Source organism: Thunnus albacares, chromosome 18, assembly GCF_914725855.1.
Source record: "Thunnus albacares chromosome 18, fThuAlb1.1, whole genome shotgun sequence".
NCBI lineage: Eukaryota > Metazoa > Chordata > Actinopteri > Scombriformes > Scombridae > Thunnus > Thunnus albacares.
In genome coordinates this window covers 16225426-16249821 of record NC_058123.1, presented here as the reverse complement: position 1 = coordinate 16249821, position 24396 = coordinate 16225426, and the positions used below count along the sequence as shown (strand labels likewise).

The window sequence follows — 24396 nt, the reverse complement described above, 5'->3', positions numbered from 1 at the left end:
CAAAAGTAACGAGTAACAAGCCCATTACTTTGTAATTCATTATTCCCAACACTGCTTGTAACTGATTGAGAAATGAACGGATCGTTTCAGGAAGTGATTCAGTTCAGTTCGTTCACCCAAAAGATTTGTTCTTTTGAACGAATCGTTCACAAATGACACAACACTGCCTCTGTAGATATAAATGGCTCTTTCTAAAGTAACGAAAACACGATTCTTATTTTCAGATGATTATAAACTAATTAAAACATATTTATGAATATTTTATTCCATTTCTGCAAAGTGCATCCCTCTAGATGCCACTAAATTCTACACACTTCTCCTTTAAATTGTTCTGCACGTCACACAATCTTTTGCATATGAATTCTGAAGATTTAAGTCAGAAAACGGAAATGCATTTTACTAGAATCAAAAAAGGGCTTTCCTCAGATGGTTTCGAGTTGTGTTTTGTGAAAATGATAGAAAGACCCTGGGGGCAACATGACAACGGAAACCTGTAAATGAGATAAGAAGAACCAGACAGTTTTATTCTCTTCACTAGAGAGTGTGATATTTGAGTGAATGAGGCACTTTGAGAAAAGACCACATCACTTTTATCTTAACTCACTTAAACTTTACCCCCACCATCCCTCACACACACACACATACACATATATGTATGCACACAGACACCACCCACACCCCTAATCAACCACGTTGGGTGTTACATACAGCTCCAATGGAAAAACCTTATCAGCTCTCAGCGTGATAAGAGGGCAAGATGAAAGGAGGTGATGAGCAAAGCTTATAAACATTGACGATCTATTTTCATTAAATTATCTATAAAATGTCACTTAAATATTAAATTAAGCGTGGCAGTTTTAATCAAATTCATATCTGAATTTGTGCGTTACATGTTAAGAGTCACTTTCTTCCCTCTTCTTTCCTCTCAGGATTTGGGTCTCCAGGGAACGTCCCTCAATGACATTTTGTACAAGAACGCTGCTTTTCTCAACCTGGTGGACCCCATTTCACATGAGCTGCTGCTCAGTCTGGCCCGCGACCTGCAGTGTCCAAAAAGGGTAAGAATACAGAATAATAATAATGATATTTGCATTCATTCGACGGCTGCATTAATGTAGGAATTATGAAAAAGCAGTTCTTTATTCAGAACACAACAGACTTCGTATTAATTAACAAGACAAGGAATAATATTATAAACAGAACAGAGGCGAGCTGCAGCATGTCCGCATTTATTAGCCATGACTAAGCGCATGTGTCATATTTGTTGTCATGCTGTTGTGACAACAATGAACTGTCGGTTTGCTTTGAACAAACACAACTACAGAAGCTACACAATCGGTGCGTGAAGAATGATATTTAAAGTGTTTAACCATTAGTACAATAGATCACTAAACACGTCCTGGTTTCTCTATTATTTGTTTAGTATAGGTGACATATAAACTATATTAACCTGCATAGTATTCACAGATTTGTCAAAGGTAACTGGATCAGGTTTTACAGGGGAAAGGTGATTGGTTCTGCACAACATTTTAAGTCAAGTCGGGTCAAAGTCACACATTTTCTCAAAGGGCTTTATTTATTATTAATCTGTACGACATTGAACACCCTCCATTCGGATAAGCTCACAAAAAATCTCTTTGATGCAAATAAAAAGAGAGAAACCTTCAGAAGAGACGGACAGACATGCAATAGATGCCATGTATACAAAGTAGACAGAAATTACAGTAGTAAAATCACTGAATGACAATATTTAGTAATACTAAAGCAAATAAAGAATTAAAGCTAACATTTATGTAGGAAGTAGTAGTAGGAACTTCCAGGTGCTGCAAAGCAGGGACTGGACAGCTGCAAGGTTCAGTGAAAACTTAGATAAATTTTGTCCCATAACTTTTTACAAATAGGGACACCACTCGTTTACATCATCATTGCAAAACTTACAAGACTATCGCCTTTCTGGCCAATACATCTATGGTAACCGTGGTAACAACTGGTATCTTCTTTGAAACTGTGCATATTGATTTTCGTAAGAAATATCAAGAAAGAGTTACACAATTCATAAAACAAAGATGTCCAAACTGTCTTTACTTTTTGGGGGGCTGATCATTTTAAAGTACTTACATTTGAACAGGTCTTTATGGGCAGTGGTAGACATTTTTCAGCCACAGTTTACATTGCATTCTGGGAAGTTTCTCCCACCATTCTTTAACATGTGGAAAAGCTCCATTACGAGGACAATCAGGAGGGTTAGATGATAATTACCCCTCAGCCCCAGCTACAAAGGGGATGCCTGCCTGCTGTATGTGGGGGTTAGAGAGGTTAGGCAGCCACTGGGTCGATGTCTTCCCTGCTGCTCGTGTGCTCTTTCAGCGCAGTGGTAAACGGGCAGCAGCTGTGCTCCAGGACCTGCAGGTGTATGAGATTATCAACTTTGGTTGTTTCCTATTGGCAAGCGTGGGCAGGTGCCCAGCAGGCATCATGCTTAGGTGAAAAAGGTCTGGTGACCTCGGTCAATGGCACCAAAGCTCACGGAGCGGTTTGACTTTGGCATTATGAGTGAGAGTAATTTGAAGGCTTTGACGGCTGGCAGGTGGCCAGTGGGATCAAACTGGAGAACCTGGTGTTGCTGGAGTCCACTGGGTGCAGTGAAGTCTGCTGTCTCCCAGGCTACAGACACCTCTCACTGTTTGTAAAGATAAAAACAAAAGGGTCAGAACAACGCCAGCTGTTATTAAAAATGATTAGAATCTGCTGTCACATTTATAGCTAATGTTAGACAGCTGGGTGTGATGTATTAATGCTGTTTGATATTATAAGTTTTTTATATCAATAATATTTGTAAATACAACAATATAACAAGCCTATATTTTCAGTTGTGATGCACATGCTGGTTTTTCCATCATTAAGACAAACTCTTCAATTATAAATGTGAATGCTCAGATTTATCTACTTGGCATACAAATCAGAGATATTAGAATTCAAATTGCATTTCAAACTCAGGTATGAAGGTGAAGACACTAAAAAAGCATCTCAGTGTGGCTGTAAAACACAGACCCCAGCAGCCATTACGCTTATCTGAAGTCTGTAATTATCTGTTTTAGGAGAAGATGGGTTGCCTTAAGATAAAGTCACTGTTGTCTAGTCTTTACTTACCAAAGTCCAGATGATAAGCATTTGTAAGAAACTCTGATCTTATCGTTGTTTGCTTTGGTGAGGAAAGCCCAGGAGGAAGGACGGGAAAGTGAGGAGCTGGCAGCGATGTTCTCCTTACTGACTAGCGACCCGTGGCAGGATACTGTGTCAGACGTGACAAGGATTTAGAGAGGCAATGTGCTGATTTTAAGGCCTTGCAGCTGCTTCTGTAACCAATATTTTCCACCACACTAAGATTTATTTAGATTATATATTCAGGGGCATATTGAGGACTAAAATGATCCTCATTTGTGAGCTAAGTGAGTGTTTTGAATCAGTTTCAGCCAGTTAATTTAATGTATGTTTAGTTCTGGTTTACAGACGCGTGATTATAGAATTACAGTACTGCACATTTAGTGACCTTGTTGATTCTTCCAGACCACAGATTCACATTTTCTAAGAATACATTCACATTGTGAATCAGTATGCAGTGCTGTAACGTCATGTTCAGTCATCCAAGAGGCTGAAACAGCAGCACTGAATGTTTTGAAGTATGAGGCATGTTTGTTTGTCACCCAAGAAAAGAAGTGGCAGCGGGAATGGTTAATCGCCTTAAGGTAAATTGCCCCTGTCTTTTTTTCTCTCTCGCCACATTGCCTCTCTCTTGTTGTCGTGTTGTACCATTAATTAGATTCACTCTGCTCAGCGCAACCCATTCCGTTTAAAGTCTTTGACAGAGGACAGGAGGGAGAAAAGGGAAGGCAAAGAGGAGGAGGAGGAGGAAGAGGAAGGCGAAAGGGAAACTAAATTAATGGTTCGATGTTGAAAGTGTTTGAAGCAGATGTATTCAAAGGACAAGAAAGAAACGCTTTGTGGCCATGTGAAAATCTGTACATATGTAGTTTGATTTCTACAGGAAAAAAGAAACGGAGATCAGAGATCATGACTTTGATGTTGTAGATATTAAACTTTTTGTAAAATAGCTCCTTTTCTATAATCATAATACTTTGTCATATGTAAAATATAGTCTTTATCGGCTTGTTTTGTTCCCAGTAATTCCTCAAACGTGTGATGGTTTAGTTGCATTTATTCATGAACAGCTTCTGTGTGTTTTTTATTTGTTGCATGATCTGGATTTTTACTTGCTGTCCATCATTCGTCATTTGTGTGTGCTGCAGGAGACTGACTCCCTCAAGTCCACCAACAAGATCTGTCGCCAGCTCATTTACCACCTGACCCCTCACTCCAAGTGGACGAGACAGAGCGTGCCCAGGAGGAAGTCTCAGGCCTGGTGAGTACGTCCTTTATGCTGCTGCCATCACTCTTCAGAAGGACAGTCCCTGCTACGCTGAACACATCCTCACCAGCCGCCATAAACACCAGTAAAACATACTGTACCTGATTCACAGGAAGTTTGGGAGGAGGCCTCTGCCAGGTCCTTGGAAGATGTTCCTCCAATTCTGTTTCCTGTGTGCTGCTCTTTTCAAGTCAGGGTTATGTTATAGCATACTCTTTAATTCTGTGATGGCACCACACCACAGAGACAAAACCCAATGACACAATGACCGTGTGATAATATTCTGCAAGAGCCACATATGACTATAAAAACCTATTTCAGCTGCACCATCATTTTGTTAACTGAAGGTGAAATTAATCAAATTTTACAATAAATGAAAATAAGCAGTGACAGTAATTGATTAGATGATGTATGATGCATTACAGCAGTGCTTCTCAATTTTGTCCATTTTTTTCTTTGTGAACAGCAAAATTAAAGGTTCTGTTTGTAAAATTGTGACACAATTTACACCTATTAATCGTTTTTTATTGCCAATGAGTGAATAGGTAGTAATGTAATGTAAAAAAATGAGACCTTCCCAACTTTCTGAATTGTCTGTAACAGCCTGTGGACTGATTTCTATGTGAAGGACTGCCGTGCCTTGCCTCTCTCCCACTATCATTAGCAAATAACCGGCATAACCACACAACAACACAAAAAAGGTGCCGACTATCCGACTAAACACCCTGCAGATATTAGTTCTCCAGCTAATGAAACAGGTAGCTGCCTCCGTCAACCACTACACATTTCACAACAACAACAACTGACTGGGAGTGAGAGATGCTTTGCTGAAACACGGTGCAAAACACAACGTTAGAGATCTTTTATGTAAATCCTTTATGTAATCTTTTATGAGAAGGGTAAGTGAGGAAAAATGGCCACAGATGTCACTAATGAGAAGGAATTTCTTATTCCTACATATAGAACTTTTAAATAAGTAAAATGTGTTTAAAACAAAATACATTTTACTTATTTAATTTTGCTTATCCATATATATACATATATATAATATTGTTTCTTGATATGTACATCTACTGCAGACTAATGGTGAAGTACTGTACTTGAGAACAGTTTTGAGGTATGTTTACTTTACTTGAGTATTTCCATTTCATACTTCTACTCTCCACATTTTAGGGAAAAACTGACAACTGGAGTTACTTTGTAAATTATTTTTCATTCAAAAAATGTAATCAGATGATAAATATGATGCATTGTAGATGAACCCAACAGTTCAGCAGAAATGCTGCTCACACATTAAAGCATCAGTTTTAATCCTATAAAATATAAATCACTGTAAAAAGGGCCATTTGCCTTAACAAGTACTTTTACTTTTGTTATTTTAACTGCATTTTGCTGATAATACATCTATACTTTTACCTTATTGTGGTATTACTACTATTGCCGAAGGATCTGAATACTTGTTTCGCCACTGTCTAGAACCACATTTTTCAGGTTTTAATTGAGGGGCATCAAATCATCAAATCTATCTAGGATGATCCGTCAGTTTTCACACATTCCTTTCACCAGCAAAAACAGTTTCCCGCCCAATACTACTGTGACAAAAACAACCTCACACCAGCTTAAACACCATGCATAGCAAGTGTGATTTGTTTATAGAGGTTCTAACAACCAGGTGTGTTGTTTCCAGTTCCTGTATCACACAACAACAATGTATGCTGCCAAACTGTCTTTGAGAAAAGCCAAGAGAGACTGGTGGAACAAGAATAAGAGACTAAGATAAGGGTGCATGACTGAGCAGTCTGAGCCAGATTTGAACTTGGACGAACTGCCACCAAGCTGCAGGCCATCAGGGGTCAGATACGGTCAGATAATGATGCTGATTATCCTTACAAGTGAAGTAAAGAGAGAGCAGTGAGAAGTAACAAAAAGACACTGATTGCAGCCACTATACAAACGCATAAACAAATAAAAAATTCTCTCCAGCTCAAATTAAGTAACAGGTGCATTGGTGGGGATGTTATGAAAAAAAATCTCTAATGATGATCATGAGGCTCCCTCTCCCTGAGCAATTAACCCAGATTGAAAGATTTTTTGACAGCTTGAGTTAACTTCCCGCCCCAGACTCTCAGTTGCAATGTTTCGAAATAACACTCAACAAAACAACAAGGCAGACTCTCCCAGTGTGCTCATTAGCAAGCTGTCTCTCTCACAGCCTCCACTGCAACCTTCCAGACAGCAGCAGCTTACTGTGAGACTCAAGCCTGAATATTTCTCTCCTCTGCATACGTGGCGCTCACTAAAACGTGCAAAAATGAATGTCTTTGGATCAAATGAAACGTCAGGACAAGGTTTACATGATTTGAAATGCTTTTGTGTCATTGATCTTTTCATTATAGCACAATATTCTATTTCTCTCTCCACTTTTAGCCAAATTTCCATATGAATGTAGTGAAAATTTTACCTGAAAAGCCAGAAAATTTGCAAAGAAAATACAAATGAACGCAGGTTTCCATCCACTACTTTTATACAGATATTTGTAGTTGGTCTCATCAGTTGGTGGTGCTAATTCTCCAGTAAAGTGCCATTAAATCAGAAGAGCGCACAACAGGATGATGTAATTGAAAGAGCACCGGTCAAACCTCAAAACCATGTGGGAAAACATGATGTAAATATGACATTTCTGATGTTTTTGTCTCTTTAGTTGAGCTTGGGTGATGTTCAAGTGAAATGCTTCATATCATGAAGTCTATTTTCACATTCTTATTTTTATTGATACACCAACTTTTCCACCTCAGCCTAGCGTGAAAAGCTTTTCCACAATATTATGATTTTTTTTTTTTCCAATTTCCAACCTTTCCACTCAGGTTTTTTTTATGTGCATATTGAAAATGCACATAAACACAAGTGAATGGAAACACACTTACAGCCTGTCTCCCTCTCCTTTCTGCTTTCTGATTTCCTTTTTCCTTTTTTTTCCAGCCCCTCTACTCCATCTCCTATTTTAAAATCCCCTTCTTTGCATTGATTTTCTTCCTCTCTTGTTTTCCTGTGGGATTTATTCCTCCCTTCTTGTGAGAGTCCATTTTGTTCAACAGTTGCCACACAGAGCGGTTCTGCAGTTTGAGCTGAGGCTCTGGGGAAACACTCTGTCAGACGGAGAGAAAAAGGGGGGCGGCGGAATCACTGCAAGGTTGCTGATTAGAGCTCTTGCATTTCCCTTTTTCTTCCTTCCTCGCTTCGAATCGATCGAGAATTTGATCTCTTCATATTTAGGAATGAAAAAGCATTACCTATCATATAACCTATATTACATTCTTATACTCTGAGTTTCTACATGAAGTGAAACTGGAAAGCCTATTTGATAAACATTGAAATGTGCTGCTGCCTGCTCTCCAGCTGTGGTTCAAATTGAATTGTTTTCATGAAATATATACAATCGGTTGCAAATCTTCCTGAAATAACACATAAATCATAGTTCAAGCTTATTACTCTCGCCCGGTTTTGCTTTTATAACACTGTAACTGCAAACTGGTTGTGTCACATTTAATATATTATCAAGGCAACTTAATTTTCTCTGCAGCAGCATGTGTGCCAGGTTTCTGGGAAGTACAGTATTGCCGAGTCCCCAGAGGAGTTTTTAATGTTATTGTAATTGGTATTGAATTTCAGACTAATCGAGCTCATATTTTTTATTATGCTAAAATTGCCCTTCCAGCACATTTTGAAGAGAATGGACTCAGATTGCAGAAGCTATTTCATTACTTGTCTTTACTGCAATGCTATAATTGATGCAAGGCTCTTACAGCAGCTATTACAGACATCTTCAGTACATTTAAAGAAATTACTGTGGTTCAAGTTGAAGATTGAATTCTGTTAGTCTACTCTTGTATTCAGTTGTAAGCTTCATAGAAGACACTTCAAGTAGCGAGGGATTGCAGCTGGCTTTTTTTTTTGCTGTATTTAAGTCAGCAAAGAATACATCGTTCACGATTTAGTTTAAGTGCCAGTATTCAGTACTGCAGGTCGTGCCGACTGATGATAAGAGTGAAATGAGACGTGGTTATGGCAGCTGTTTGGGCAGGTGTCATCAGCTGTTGGAGAGCGTTGATAGTCTGCCTGAGTCCTGATATTTGACCCAGACCTCACACTGCTCAGACTAAAGTGCCTGTCCTCCCACAGCTCACACTGCGAAGCCTGTCCACAAGTAAATTCATCACTTTAATTTATGTCCATATAAATCTTAATAGTTATTGTATAAAGGGCTACTGAAGTAGTAATCAACTGGCTTGTTGCTTAGGTGTGTGGTCCACATATTCACCAGCCAAACGTTTAGTACATTAAAATAACAATACTCTCTTCAGATAATGGTCAGAAGCCAAAACTGTCACTGGTCTGCTGATCTCATTATCAACTAGAAGAGTGCACTCAGTAGAGTGCAGATCTCTACCAGGTGTGTACAGTCAAGATGAAAGCAAAGATAACAAAAATGGAGATTCATTCATCTCGTATTTTGCCTAACTTTAGTGGATCATAACAAAGCGTGTATGGAATTAATTTGCAGATGCTCAGGTTCAAGATGAGAACAAATTTTTCTATGGATGTCAGTTTTCAAGCCATGACAAAGGCCAAAATGTGGACTGCAATAAACTATGTTTTTAGCCTAGCCAACTGACAGAAATGCCTTTTGATATGCCGTAACGCATATCGTTAAATGGCAAGGACTGCCGAAAAGACGATAGGCTCATAAAGAATCTTATCAATATTTATTTTAATTCACAACACAACCCACTCTCAAAGTACCAAAACTGCGGCACTGATTGATCTAATGTGGCAACAAGGCGTGATTGGTTGTCCCTAGCGGAAAACAAGATTCCAAACTGAAGCAGTAGTTGATCATTTGCAGTCCCTACCAGCTGGTTAAGTCAAAGAGCAGTCAATGGCGGTTTAAAATAGGTTTTTCAAAAATTGTGAGTCACTGCAACCACAAGAGGTCCTTGAGTATACAGTCATAAATGTGTAAAAAAAATATTAGGCTGATGGGTCCAGCAGTATGTGAGATTATTAGACCGATACAAACACAGACACACACAACCAAATGTCTGATCCCCTCCAGGTTTATGAGGGAGATAATAACTGAGATAATAACAACATCTGGTTACATTTAACATCTGAAATGTTTTACAGTTTTGCAATTTAGACATGCCGAAATATTACAAATGTTTACACAGAAGATGAAACACTTGACCAATCCTTAAATTCCAACATAATGACAACTCTTATCATGTTTTGCTATGACTACAAGACAATTCTGGATCAAGACGCAAACAATAAGTAAAGCTGTTACAAAAGAAAAGCTGTTAGAAAAATTGAGTTTAAAAAAAAAAGATCTGTAATCTTTAAATGCTGTCATTCATGAAGTTAAAAAGTACCACAGACTGGTTTCCAACCTGCAGTAACTGTTCACTCTGCTGAACTTCAGTTCGATTTCTCTTCAGACCTCGACTCAAACGTAGTCTCAACATGACAAAGATATGTCTGCGCTCCACCTTTCCTTTCCATCAGCAGTGACAACTCCCCATTGACCCCTCTTCACTATGCTTCAAACATTGTCGAACAGCAACTGCAACACATTTCTGATGTCGCAATTTGTAACTTTCCGAACCCAACAATCCATTAATAACGCCCACTCTATGCAATGATTGGCCAGGTCTGCAGAGGTGAGAAAGTAGGGCAGTTTTAACTGTTCTCTCGAGCCCTTTTTACATTTTTCAACTACTACTCACCACTTTTTGTGTGTACAGCTTTATTTCTCAATACACTCAATCCCTTTCTATGACAGCTGGCTTTCACCTCAACTTTGAGTGTTCCAATTTGAAACAGGCGTAAAGACTTATGTATCAAGATGTGTTTTGACCACACTTCATACAAACTAGTTAGACCAAAGAATAAAGTCCTGATGTGACACAGCTGCAGCCCTTTCTGGCATGTCTGCACTCAATACAAAATCATCCCCTGTCTCAACTACCAAAACCATCCATCCTGTGGTACTTCTAATGGTTTCTGCTCAGATTTTCAAAATCCATGATGCTAGCATGCAGTATGTATGCTAATATACATACTAAAGTCTCCTCAGCCCCAAACGTACAAGCCATTTCCTATTCTTCACACCAACCTGTGACCTGCATCATGATTCTACAAGACTTCTCCTTGCAAATTCAGCTCTTGTTGGACTGTCCTTTCCACTTCAGTGAGATCAGCATCTCCTGTCTTTGCTCATAGGCAAAAAAAAGCAATATCCTCAAGAGGCACCTCAAGTCATCTTCTCACCTCTGAATCAAACCCTAGCAATCATTAGAAAAGCCATGTAAACATCATGGATATATGTGGCTGAGCTGTTTAGACGTGTTATAAAATGCAAATGCTTATAACCACTTTTTCAACTGCATTTCTACGACTACAGTTCCAGACCAGCTTCCTCGACAGCTTTTCACCAGCTAATCACCAGAGAAGTACTCACTGGGATTCTCCCTGCTCTGCTGAGGCTAATTTGCTCTAATCTTTAAAGAAATCCCTTCTACCTCCCTTCCTCGGTGTTATTTTGAGCCCCTCTCCCTTTCATGATCCTTCAAGGGCCACAGCAATATTGTCAAGGCACTACACCTCCCTCACTCTTTTGCAGTCTTTACTATTGTATGTGTTTGAGACCAAGAGTTTGAAGCTTATTCTACTGTCAAATCATTCAAGGCCATTTCTACTCTACATTAATGTTATTTAAAATCTATCTGAAAATCTTTTTCCTTTTTTTTTTGACCTCCCATTCACAACAGGCTGCCATTCAACCCCTAAAAACTGATCATTTCTAAACACATGCTGTTTTTCTAGACTGGAAGAAGTGAGTCATCCTTCCCTCATCAATCATTTTCAGTTTCAAACATTTCAAACATATGCGATAACATGAGAGCAGAAGAAAGTGTTGCAAGTCCTTGGATAGATATGATTTACTGTTAAAATAATCATAGCAAATCAAAATAAATTGAACTAACATTTAATAAATATTGAGAACCAGCAACACTTCAAAAATGGTTGTTGACACAAGTGTACATACTATGCATACTAAATGAAGTGGTTTTGTGTGTTGTTTTTTTGTGTTTACAGTGTGGGTTGTGAAGTAGAACAAAAGATTTGAAAACATCATGTGGATGGAAAATTTTATAATCAACTTTATCTGAAACATTGAAACATGACACAACATGAAAGAGCTTGACTTGATTTAAAGGGCCTCTTAGAGGAAGAAGGTCATATCCTGACTTTTTAGTACAGGCAAAGCTGTAAAAACCCTTGATCCCTCATTTCCCATAATGGAACTTTATATTGTCTTCTCATCAGGCTTCCTGTCACCACTCAGCCTAGCTGCCAACAAGTGGGAAGCCCTGGGTCTGAAAATTGAGGCCAATGTGGCAGTGACTTAAACCTGTGTTCTCTGTAATTCCCAGCAGGGTATGACTCCACTGTTTGCAAAAATAAGTCAGATTGTATGGAAGTCTGTGAGAAAATGACCCCACTGCTCACTTGTTTTCTTACCTCAGTAAACAGTTTTCTAATGAGTTTATGGTCTCAATCGCTAGTTTCAAGTCCTCTTCAACACAGATGATGTTCATTTTGTAAATTATGGTCCCATTTAGAGTAAAATAGACGATAAAGCAGGGTATGCTTGAGGGCGTGGCTACATTGTGACAAGTTGCTACCATCGTGACAACCTTGGTTATGTATGTAACGTAATGTAACCTCAGATTAGGCTTCCAAGTTCTCCCAGTGGTCACTTGTGGCACTGCACCGAAAAAAAATCCCCTGTGGCCCAAAAAGCATTTTCCCGATAGACCACCATTATAAAAGAGACATCTGCAAAACTGTAGGACACCACAAACTGCAAATAAGATAAATGATTGCTTTCTGTATTCGTTAGAAAAGTTAAAAAGTAAGTTAGTTAGAAAAAGCAAGTAATTAAGAGTGAATGGATGCCATCATGCAGTCCGGTTTCCAGCTCCCATAATAGATCCATGGGTTAAACCTGGAAGACTCTTGTCTGACCACTACAACCTGCAAGGTGAAGGTCACCTGACAGACAGACAAAGATGAAAGTGTCAGTAGGCTAGTTTTTCAGCAGCCTTGCTAGCTTTTCTATTTGTACTGTGAATGAAGAAGCTGCCCTTGAAAATTGATTAAACTTGCTACAGCAAAAACAAAAATTGCATCAAAGTTGTTAAACAACCAGCCCTATTTTCTTTTATTCTCTTACCTCTATTAAGTTTCGACAAATTGTAATCTGAATTATGGCTCACAATCACAATGTTAACATGCTGATATTTAGCAGGTATAGTGCTTTGCTGATGGGAGCCATTAGCTTTTGTCTGAAAATATCAGAAACCTTAATATCAGACAAATTAAAATAGCCAAAGTTATTACAATTCATCCTGTCGGGGACACGAAAGTCTTAACCAAATTTCATGGAAATCCGTGTTGAGCTATTTCAGTTTGGACTAAAGTGGACCAACAGACAGACCAATACTGCCATCCCCAGAGCCATGTGCTTTTAAGAACGGCTAAAAATCTCCAGAGATAACCCCAATGATGTCACCGTGATGTCATTGGGGTTATCTCTGGAGATTTTTAGCCCTTTCCTCAAACTTGACAAAGCTCCTCCAGAGTCCTGGAAGACTTTGAACAACACTTACTGTAATCACAGGCTGTGCAATACTCACTATGACCAGTAAACTGACCTGTAAAATTTTTGGGTGTACAGTAAGCAGTAACATTACTTTGACCAGTGAGGTCAAATGGTTTTAAACTCTTTACCACTGGCTCAGGATATTTCCTGCAATTCAGTAGCCTCTTGAGGTGAAGCCCCCAAAATAATAAGCCGTCACCTATAATCTTATTACACCTGCTCTCTGTCACACAGCTGCTCTATGTCTGCAAAAATTAATTAATCCTTAATGCATTTACTGTACATGTGGCATCTGTACACTGAGCCAAGTGTCATCTGCTTTCAACACGTGTGTGACCTATTTCCGGAGCCACGTTACCCGCCCCGAGATGTGCACTGGAAGGCCTAACATGCTCTGACTCAGCACGCTGACCTCTGACAAGGTCAACCCCTAACACGAGAGCAAAAATCTGACAACACAGGGAAAAGAAAATGCGAAAAATAATCACAGTTTTAGCTTTCTCTGGTCATCTTTCCATTTAGAGATGGAGTGCTCCACTTGACTTGCTTGCTGCACTCAGTCTGCTCAATCTGCTTTTCTATTTGACCTCCACTTTTAATTGAGACTTAAAGCTCTAGCCACCCTCCTCGTCCATGAATAATTGAGGGCTTCCTGTGGTACAGACTGAGTTCCAGGAGGATGAGGGGGAGGAGGAAGAGATGCTCAGATACCATCGCTCCAATCTTCAGGGCATGGGGGATATAATGAAATAATTAGAATGATTAAATGTGTTGATTGGTAAACACAAGATTGGAGGTGTTTTTAATTCAAAGAGGAACTTTAAAATGAGCAGCACGTTACTTTAAATAACAGCATTTCAAGATTCCCTTGGTTTTTATTCAGGGATTGAACCTCTCTTAACCTCTCATTGATTAGATTTTAACTGTAAATCTATGATAAGGCTGCTGCTTAAGAATAACAGAAACAAGGATTGTTGTGCTTCTGATGATCTGTTGGTCTCGTCCCTTTAAGGCTGATACAGATCACTCCCTGCGATCAAGTCCCTCGGTCTGTGTTTGGAGCCCTGCATTTTAATGCTGGTTTCATAACTGTGCCTTGACATAGTGTAGCAGACACAGGCGCGCTCCGTGATATGCAGTTATGTAATGCAAACTGTTTTCTGTGTGTTCTGTCGCAGTATTCTTTTCTCCTAAGCCTCCAGTTTGTCACATTGAATCAAATCATTGGTGAATTTATAGCTCACCCGTGGAGTACATTTTGCATTTTATACGCCGTACAGTTGCATTATGGTACAGTCTGTACCAAGAGGTTTTACAATCATTGGCACAACAGCGTGAATATGCTGTCATCTTTGGTCTGAAGTCACATTCATGTTGGCCCGCCTGTGTTATTTTGGGTGTAAACTGACGGTAGCAGAGAGATAGAAAAACTACAGTGAGATTTTAAAAATAAATACGGACATTTTCTTTATTTCTTTTTGCAGTGTGTGTCATATTTTCTCTTTTTTTCTTTGCATTGAGAACAAATGTCACTCCTGTTTGTGCTAGTTGACATATTTGCTGCATTCATGCCCAAAGAACCCATGAGAGTTGTGTGATGGAGAAGCTAGCTGAGTAAGGTTCACTGCACTCGACAGACCCTCGAGTACTCTTCTGTCCGCCTCTGTGCTCATTAAAACTTCACCTTCACACCTGTACAAAAGACAGATGGGGACTAATGGTGCTACATCTTCAAGGATTTGACATAGCTGTAAGTTGGAGAATTTTGGAGGATTTGGCTCATGTTTTTTAATGATTTGTGCCTTTTTGGGATATATTCCCTATTTCTTCTAAAAGACACGTGTGCTGTTCATATCACTGCTGTCAGTTCACTCCATGTTGACATCAACATTGCTACTTTTCCCTCAAACTTTGAATTCAAAGTTTCCAAGAACCAAGTGACTGATCTGAGGTATCAAAACACTGCACAGCCCGGAGCAGCACCATTGATGGCGTACAATGGAGGAAGCCTTAATCAGCCCATCCGCTAAATGTTTCACTGGAATTTAATCCAAATCCAAATGAGCTTTGAGGCTATTTTTTCCTTTCCATAAAATGTGCTATTATCCCCATGAAAGTGGAGGACACTGAATAGTGTATGCAGTCACCACTTTCATGTTTCCCAGTACATTTTCAGCAGAACCGTAGTATCAGTGTGACAGTTGCATAGTTGAGGAAATGGCAGTGACTGTAATGAATTCTCATTAACATGGCTCAAACTGTCCTAAGGCATGAGAGAAACGTATTTGATGCTAAAACTGAGTTGAGTTGAACAATCTGGTTCAGGAAATGTTCAGCACTGTACCCCTCAGTCACGGGCCTGAAGGTACATTCAGATAAAACAGAAGCAGAGAAATAAAGGAGCTCACTTTTCAAGGATGAGTTTGTACATTAGACCCTCACAGGTTCTCCCACGGCTGAGCCAGACTGCCGCACATGTATTATACAGATGCCTGGAGGCAAAACAGCTCAGATCGATCGGAGGAATAAACAAGTCAAGACCAAAGCGTTGATGAAGCAGACATTGATCTGACCGATCCCACGGGTCTGTGAAAACGGCATCCACATCCAATGTTTCTCAAGTGCTTTTTTTCATTCCCCTGAAATGAGTCAAGTGTCTTTGTGCATGCTCAGCGAGAAACAAATTTGAATTTGCGTTACAGAGTTTGTCCTGCCAGCTGAGATAGCACTGGATATTATTTCCAATCTTTATATATCTTTATATATTTCAAGACAGACATATTGTCTGTATTTAGTTGCTCACCAGATCTTTGCAGTTTTCAACACATGGGCCAAAAGATTTGCAACCAAACCAGCAAAAATGATACTTTAATAATATTTATATACAAAGTTGAAATATAAGTGGTTTCTCAATCAAGAGAAATTACTGGAAAAGCACTAACCCTAATCCACTTTGTAAAAAGGTTTAGTTTTTAAATAATTTATGGATTGTAAATCTTTAAATGTTTATAAATGGTAAATAATTTTTGTAGATCAGTAATGATAATATTAAGATTCAGATAAGAGGCTTATCTTTTGACCAGAGAGGACAGTAAAACATTGCTCTTCACCATGGTGTTAAGTTACTCTTTAAGGAACTAGAAAATGTTCTGATTTTCTTTCTTGCCATGAGTTCAATGGGAACATGAAAACCATTCTCTTGTCTGTACAGTAAATATGAAGCAGCCAGCAGTGGATTAGCATAGCTTAGCATAAAGACTGGAAACAAGTGGAACAGCTAGCCTGGCTCTCTCCAAATGTAACAAAATCCACCTACCAGCACTTTAAAGCTGTTTTTTTAGGTATAGGTAAGCAGATTTTGTAACCTTCGGAAAGAGCTGGGCTAGCTGTTTTCCCCTGTTTACAGTCTTTATGCAAAGCTACACCAGCTGGCTGCTGGCTGTAGTTTCATATCTACAGATATGACAGCAGTATCTAGAGCTGAAACAATTAGTTGATGAAGTTAATCAGCAACAATTTTGATAAACCATTAATTGTCATTAATACAAAAAACTGAATATCTTTAGGTTTGGGACTGCAGGTCACACTATACAAGAAATTTGAAAACTGTACTTTAGACTCTAGAAACTACGGAACAAATATTTACTTTTTTTATGGTACGTAGACCAAAAAAATCATCAAGAAAATGATCAGCAGATTATCAATAATCAACATTTGCTGCAGCCTTAATGGTATCAATACTCTCATCTCACTGTCTAAGAAAATGAAAAAGTGTATTTCCCCAAATGTCAAACTATTCTTTTAATGCATGCTTATAGGAAAAAAAATAAGTTAAATATAACTATGGTTAAATATATTTATTTTACCAAGTGAGTCAGTCGTATAAAACTCACCACCTATTGTTTTATTAAATCCTCCAGTAAAAAAGAAAAAAAAATATAGCACATGCCCCCCATCTCTTGATATATTACTGATTCATGAGAGTAAATGAAAGGGAACATGTATTCTATGTGGGTGGACAGATTACAAGTTTCTCCTGCCATTTGCTTTTAACTCTCGCCCTGGTGGCAGAATATTGAAGGGTTGTACGATTCACCTTGTAAAAATGTCACAGTATTTTAATCAAAGATAACATACACGTAGACTTGACCCTTCCATCCCTTTTTAAAGTATCACCTCTGCAGAACCCCTGTCTCTTTCAAGTTCAGTGCAGAGGCAGTGTTTGGTTGCAAGAGAGCAGAAATTGATTAGCAGAATGGTGAAGTGTAGAGAAGATACAGAGTAATGCTGATGATGAGCACTTAACTTTTTTAACGTCAGGACAATCAACACAACTCAGCTGAGTGGAGACTAACCTGACACCAGACGTAAAGGAGAGAGATAGAAAATGGGTGAATAGAGAAATCAATGGCTCTGTTATAACTTTTAGTGGAGAAGCTATTATTGCACATTGAAGCACATAAGGATAAAGGTGGAATAATACGTGATTGCATGTGGTAAATATTGAAGGGAAATAGTGGTCACAGCTCACACATAATCAGAATTCAAGCTGCAAACTGTTTTAAAATGCATTTCTGATCATATTGCTGAAGACATTGCCGGAGCAGATGTGTTGTGTGTGCAGTTGTTACAAGAGATGTTGGGCAGCTGAGCGTGTCTGAGTAAATCTTTGTATCAACAGTGGCAGCAGTGAGATAGCTCAAGCCTCTGTAGGTTTGTTATCCAGTGCAAACTATCTGGTGCAGTTTAAATACAGATTGAATCATTGATTCTTCAGCAGCGTATCCCTTAATACACACTTTCTAAAAACCCGTCATTTAAAGACACATTCATGGGTTTTGTATTGTAAGCTTGGTCCCTCTGCCTGCGCTCCATTTCAATATCACAAACCCCAGATGCTTTATTTCCTACCTCTGGGGTTTACATAACTATAGAGCAGCAAGGACCTTTGTTCAGTGCATAAAAGTTAACAACATCCCCCAGGAAAGACAGGCTATGAAAAGCAATTAGACAGTCTGCCTGAACCCACATTTAAGCAGCCAATAGTTTGACACATGAGAGTCAGCTCTTATTTGATTCCTGCACTGTTGTATCAGTCGCTCCTGTGGATGTCAATAGATGGATTTCCCTCAGTTGTTTGCTTTCCAATGAGTCCCGGTGCAGGGGACAGTCCTGCTTCGCATCATGTTTATGCGGGGGGACTTTCCTTTGAAGTTGTTTGCGTCTGAGCTGGTCCACTGCCTATGAGCATAGCAGCCACATCAGAGGGAGCAAGATGAGACATTTAGTTGTTTATGTTGTTATCATTTCATGATGATGGATTGTAGTGTACACTGTGGCTTTAGAAATGCTAGCTGTGCCCCCGGGCCGGCGGCCAGACAAGCAGCCTGTGGGTGGAACTGTGCCCACGGAGCCGAGAGGCAGCAGATTTGGAAGGAAGTCTGAGGTCGTCTTTAATCCGTCTCATTAAAGGCACATTAGAGCTACTATACCTACCCTGCCTGACTTAGTTTTATGGAAGAGATCTACAGTGCATTGCACAAGAAATTCTTCCCACACAGACACAGGCACACAGGTGAGAGGGGAGGGCTCCTGCAGAGGTAGGAAAACACGGCTATAAATGAGTCCAAGAGAACAAAAGTCGATGCTCATAATCAGTTTCATTACAGTGAAGTGCAGAAGCTGCACAGCGATACCGTAAACCATCTGAAATAACAGGGGCGGTCGTGTGTGCCAAGAATACTTTATTAGGCATTTTAAGAAGCTACAGTCATAGTCAATAATGTTTGAGTGCTGAAACGATTAATAGATTAGCAGAATTGAAGGAAAATTAATCAACTTCAGTTTATTAATCGATAAATCATTTAAGCCACAAAGGACAAATATTTATTGATTTCAGCCTCTAAGTATGAGGATTTGCTGCTTACAGTATATCATTGTAAACCTAAAAGTTTTTGGTTTTGGGCTGATCAAACAAGACCAAACAAGCAATTGGAAAACATCATCTTAAACTGGTTGAAATGGTGATGGACATTTTGTCTAATTCCCAGTCTTTTTGGCTTGTTCCCCCTTAACACAAAGCTATGTCTGCTAGCCATCTACATTTAGTAGCCAATTCAACTAAAGAGGGAATTTGGTATCATTTGCATACTTTTTAGGGGCCTGAAGATGTAAACGGATTTTATTTGATTCTACAATTATAATTGTAAAATTTTACATCTGCAGATGTAAAATTATCCTGTAATTTACAAGGAAAAAGTAAAGATTAGAATAAGTCTGAAAAGCAAAACATGATTTTTTTGTCATAGAAGTACGTTTTTTTCTGCTTTCCTGGCCTCATCTCATGACCCCTTAGATGCAACACATTGGAGCAACCCTGATACTCAGTTTGGGGAGCAATAAATTGAATTATTAAATTATTGGACTAAACAGATTAACCAATAAGCTGGCAGCATTTTCACAAGAAAAATGATCTTCATATTTTAATCTGTAAAGCATTATCAGAGTCTCTGGTGGCCAGATGAGAATTTTAATAAACTTACAAACACAATGAGTCATTCAAAAAAAAAAAGAAAGAAAGAAAGCACAAATACATGTGCTTCAGCAGATCAAAATGAGATTGTACAACAAAAAAACGAGGCCAAGAAATAGAAAAAGCAAGAAAATGAGAGGCAGTGAGCAAGAGTGAGGATATGAAGGAGAAGGAGATGAATTATAGCCTACTCTTGGAATCAATAATCTTGCGAATCACAGCCCCGGTGTGCTACAGATCTTTTTCTTTTCCTTAACCGAGCAGAGAGGGTGACGGATGTAAAGTGCACAGCCTGCCGATTTATGAGGCTCCCAGACAGACCAGAGAGCAGAGATATGCGGGGATAATCCTCACCGTGCCCGAGGAGGCAGGGGGACAAGCAAGAGGCAAACAGGACTAAGACATGGAGAGGATAAACCTTAGGCCACTTAAACAGAACATTTTTCTCCTGCTTTTTTAAACAAAATCGCCCACGCTTCCACTTCATTGTCATTTGTGTGGCAGATGTCTTCCCTCTAAATGCCAGCAGAAACAAAAGGATGCACTGCAGCAGACTCAGTCTTACACTCCAGTGCTATCCTGACATGCATGTAGCTGCTCTCTAGCTCGCCTATGCATATTTAACCACACCCCGGTATAGAGAGAACATTTTGTTTCAGATTGCCCTGCGTTGGCAGAGGCAGTCAGGGATACAATGATCCAACCTGACAGGTATCATAGTTATAGTGGCTCTTTTCTTTAAGATGCATTCACCTCACACCTGTTGTCTGGAGTCATTCAGACTGAAATAGATGATCACTTGCATTCCTCACTCTTGTTTCTCGCCCATTTTTTGTCCCTCTGTGGTGTGTTTGTCCATCTATCATCTATCCATACCTCTGCCTGCTGTCCTGTACAATATCACAAAAGATATATATCTAATTCTGACAAAACTTTAGGGGAAGGGTGAAAGAAAGAGGCATCTCATAACTACTTTTTGGCCATTTTTAAAGTGACTTGATTTGAAAAATCCAAAGAAAAAGATGCATGTCTCTACTGAGTCCCAGTTTTCAAAATGGCACATCTTGTCCCAGGGGTGAAAATGTAACCACAGCCAAACAAGATGACATATTTGTTACTAATTGGACCAGACATTGCCTTATTTACTCTGTTTTCCAAACACTAATTTATTTATTTGGTTTGTACTTGGAGACTTAGAGAGGTGGCTTAGAAATGGCTTTACGGAACGAAGTGACACCCAAATCTGAAAACAGCTGGTGCGTTTCGGATGACATTCAGCCCGGGAGAGAAAATTCGTTGCTTGAGGGACTCGCACTGAGACACATTTAAATGCAAATTCTCTCTTTACATTATTGATTGCTACGCTCTGTACACTCCACTGGAGGCTGCTGTTTCTTTTTTTTTTGCGTACTTTGCAGTTCCCCTGTGCTTATGGGACAGTGTGGCACCACATTACAGAATCTCTTAAATCAATAACCACAGCATCATTAAAGGTGCAGTGTGTAGGATTTAGTGGCATCTAGCGGTGAGGCTGCAGATTGCAATAAACTGAATACACCTCCCCTCCCCTTCGAAGTGTGTAGGAGAACCTACTGTGGCCGTGAAATGTGAAAAGCCCTCTCTTGAGTGTTTGGTTTGTTCTCATCCTAAGGTAACAAAAACATTCTTATTTTCAGGTGATTATATGAATATTATATTCCATTTCTGCCAAGTCCGTTCCACTAGATGCCATTAATTTCTACACACCGGACCTTTAAGTAAAGATCATTTGTCTTTGACTCTTTTAGAAAACTAACTTCCAGAGCTGTAGAATGAGCCCATCTGTGATTTGTCTGCAACACATCATCATTTTGTGGTCTCAGAGATCCAACTTTTGCTTTGTTTTGTCTCCTTTTCCAAACAGTCTGAAGACCACCCTGAAGAAGAAACTGTCTGGTGATGTGGTCAACCTGTCAGGCATCCCACTGTCTGGCCGAGACGTCCACCGTGTGGCCTTCTACCTCCAGAGCAGCAGTGACGCAGTGTCTGCTGTGGACCTGAGCTTCACCGAGCTGCAGGACGAGAGCCTGAGGCTGCTGCTGCCGTTCCTCGGCTGCCTGCCGAAACTGACCATACTTGCCATCAATGGCAACCGTCTGACAGTGGCCATCCTGAAAGACCTGACAGATGCGGTGAAAGATCCCAAGAAGTTCTCCAGCCTGGCCTGGATCGACCTTGGCAACAATGTTGATATCTTCACCGTGCCGCAGCCACTGCTTGTGGCGCTGCGGCGCCGCTTCGGTTTGCGCAGCAGCCTGCCCACCATTTATGAGTACAGTGAGGCACAGGCGTTAAGGGGCTACAACCCAAACATGGAGACCTCTGTGGAGGAGCCCAGTCTGTATGAGGAGGGAGATGGAGAAGATGATGATAGAGAGGAGGAGGAGGAGGAGGAGGAGGACAGGCTGGAGCTTCAAGCCTGGGGCTTTGGAGAAAAAAATGTGTCAAAAAATGTGCCGCTGCACTTCTGTGGGAGGTGATCGCCCCAAGCTGGCAGCCCCTTATATCCCCCTGTATCAGTGCTCACCTCGCCCTTAGTCTAGCCTCCTGTGTTAGCAAGTGTCATTGTGGCAGAAGATGCTTACAGTGAACCACACATTTCTGAAAATAACTTTAAATGTTACTGTGTTGTGGGTCCCTCTGGATGCTCTGACTACAGAAACTCAGACGGCTCTGTGGTTGTACAGACAGTAAGACTTTATTTATGGATTGATGTAAGCTCAATTTATGCGGGGGAACTGAATACGCTTGCTGTTTTCCAGTGCTTCATGTTCTTGAAGTTTTGTGCTCTCACATACTGGCCACTGGAGCAGTTGGGGGTTGAGTGCCTTGCACAAGGGCACCTTGACAGTAGCTGGTGGGGGGGGGGAGTCAGTTCTAATTCACATTCCCCAAGCACATTTACCCAGCTTGGCCAGAGATTTGCTCCATTTCTATGAAAAGCTTGAGTAAGTCAAAGTTAATAAATATCCTACTTAAAAAGTGGATCTGTTTAATTTCAACTGACTTTTTTGCTATGATACATGTTTTTATCCTCACAGCCAGAGCTCAGCTGCAGTGAGATTATGCTCACATAAAATATGCTTCCATTTTTCCCTGTCGGGACACAGCATTTATTCAGGAATTATCTTAAGATAAATGGTGAGTTATGGTATGGCAAATGAAGCATTCTGAATCCATTTTAATTTAAATAGCCTGCACTGGTGCTTCAGTACGTGCTGATAAACTGAGGCTGCAGCTGTATGGAGAAATGCCTCGGCCGACACACACATACAGACATGCAGACAACACATACAGCGTCTGGGCGTGAGTTGCTGATGAACTGATTACTGCCTCTAACAGGCCTCGTTAGGCCGCTTCAGTCACAGATGGTGAGCAGAGGATCTATTTTATCTCAGCAAATAGGACTAGCCCCAGATAATTTTGTCCACTGGTGGTTTATGAATGATTCTATTTATGAATCAGACCATAAGCAATGAGAAAGATGCCCACTCTTTTTTTTTAAAGGTGCACACAGAATCAACAATGAAATGATTACAGTTTTTCTTCTCCTCTGTGGTGCTACAGTGAGCACATAAATCTTTATTGTTGCATGAATAAACTGCAGCAGTTCTTTTTCACTGTTCTTTTTTAAATGTGTAGTTCTCATCTTTTTGTATTGTTTTTAAAAAACAGGCATGACTGTTCACTGTAGCGCAACCCCAGACACAGAGAGCATGTTTACATGTACATTACTGTAATATTCCAATAATTTTGGAGATACCTTTTGGGAGATTTGATTATAAATTGGCTCATGTGGAGACAACTGTACAACAGCCCACACTTTATCCTGCCTACGGTTGTTCATGTGGTCTCTTTCCATGCTATTATTCAGGAAAATCTGTTTATTTGTGTTTACAGGGATATTAATGAACAGGATGCTTGTGTGAGTGTGTCTATGAGAGTATAATTAGAGTGTGTGTGCCTGTGTGCATGAGTGTGTTGTGGACGTGCAGAGTAAATTACTACCTTTGATCGTAGAAATGAAATGTTTACTCATTTGCACTTTAAGGACGATTCAGTCCCTGAATACACAAGCTTTGTTTTTATGGGCTGTTACTGACATTAAAACAGCTTACTGAGTCACCCGCATTCTAAAATTAATGTTTTATGTCAGCTTTCTTGGTTTGATAGATAAATAAATCATCCACCTTCGTACAAATCACTGCTGTGATAAAATCATTTGTAAATTTACCTAATTTTGATTTAAAGTCTTCATGGTTCGTGGAATCACGGCTCGCTTTTAAAGTAAAGGTGATGTTTGCCTGCTGTTGCTTCAAAAATAAACATAATTTGAGTAACATTTGCCATTTGTGGACTTTATCTTTTTGTAATTAATCATTTTGTTCTGTTTTATACCATCAGTGACATGGATAGTAAACAAACAATTAAAGATTAAAGGAAACACTGTTCCCTTGGCTTGTGATTTATTATTTACAATATTTATCATGAAATGTACTGATATGTACTGATAGACCTTCTAAGGTTGTTGCTAAGGTTGTTCCATGGGATGTTCGCGTTGTCCACTCGCATGTTTTAGTTCAAATTCAATCTCAAACATGTATTTAAGTTTCCATTTCAAGTAAACAACGAGAAAAAGAAGTGAAATCCTACTACTACTGTCTGTTAATGTAG

The 24396-nt window shown here is 39.6% G+C and overlaps 1 protein-coding gene and 1 long non-coding RNA gene across 2 annotated transcripts in view; one reads left to right on the top strand and one right to left on the bottom strand.

Moving 5' to 3' along the window:
• lrrc75bb (leucine rich repeat containing 75Bb) overlaps nucleotides 1-24067 on the top strand; it is a 30130-nt gene extending 6063 nt beyond the window's left edge. The window contains exons 2-4 of the mRNA XM_044334677.1: nucleotides 930-1058; nucleotides 4308-4420; nucleotides 21587-24067. Coding sequence (XP_044190612.1) covers nucleotides 930-1058; nucleotides 4308-4420; nucleotides 21587-22202 — 858 coding nt within the window. The 3' untranslated portion in view covers nucleotides 22203-24067. The remainder of the gene's footprint in view (nucleotides 1-929; nucleotides 1059-4307; nucleotides 4421-21586) is intronic.
• LOC122969093 lies at nucleotides 978-4047 on the bottom strand. Its single transcript, XR_006398930.1, has 3 exons — nucleotides 3151-4047; nucleotides 2260-2680; nucleotides 978-1040 (listed from the first exon to the last, which is right to left on the bottom strand). It is a non-coding gene; the product is annotated as an uncharacterized LOC122969093 (long non-coding RNA).
• Nucleotides 24068-24396: the final 329 nt, after the last annotated feature.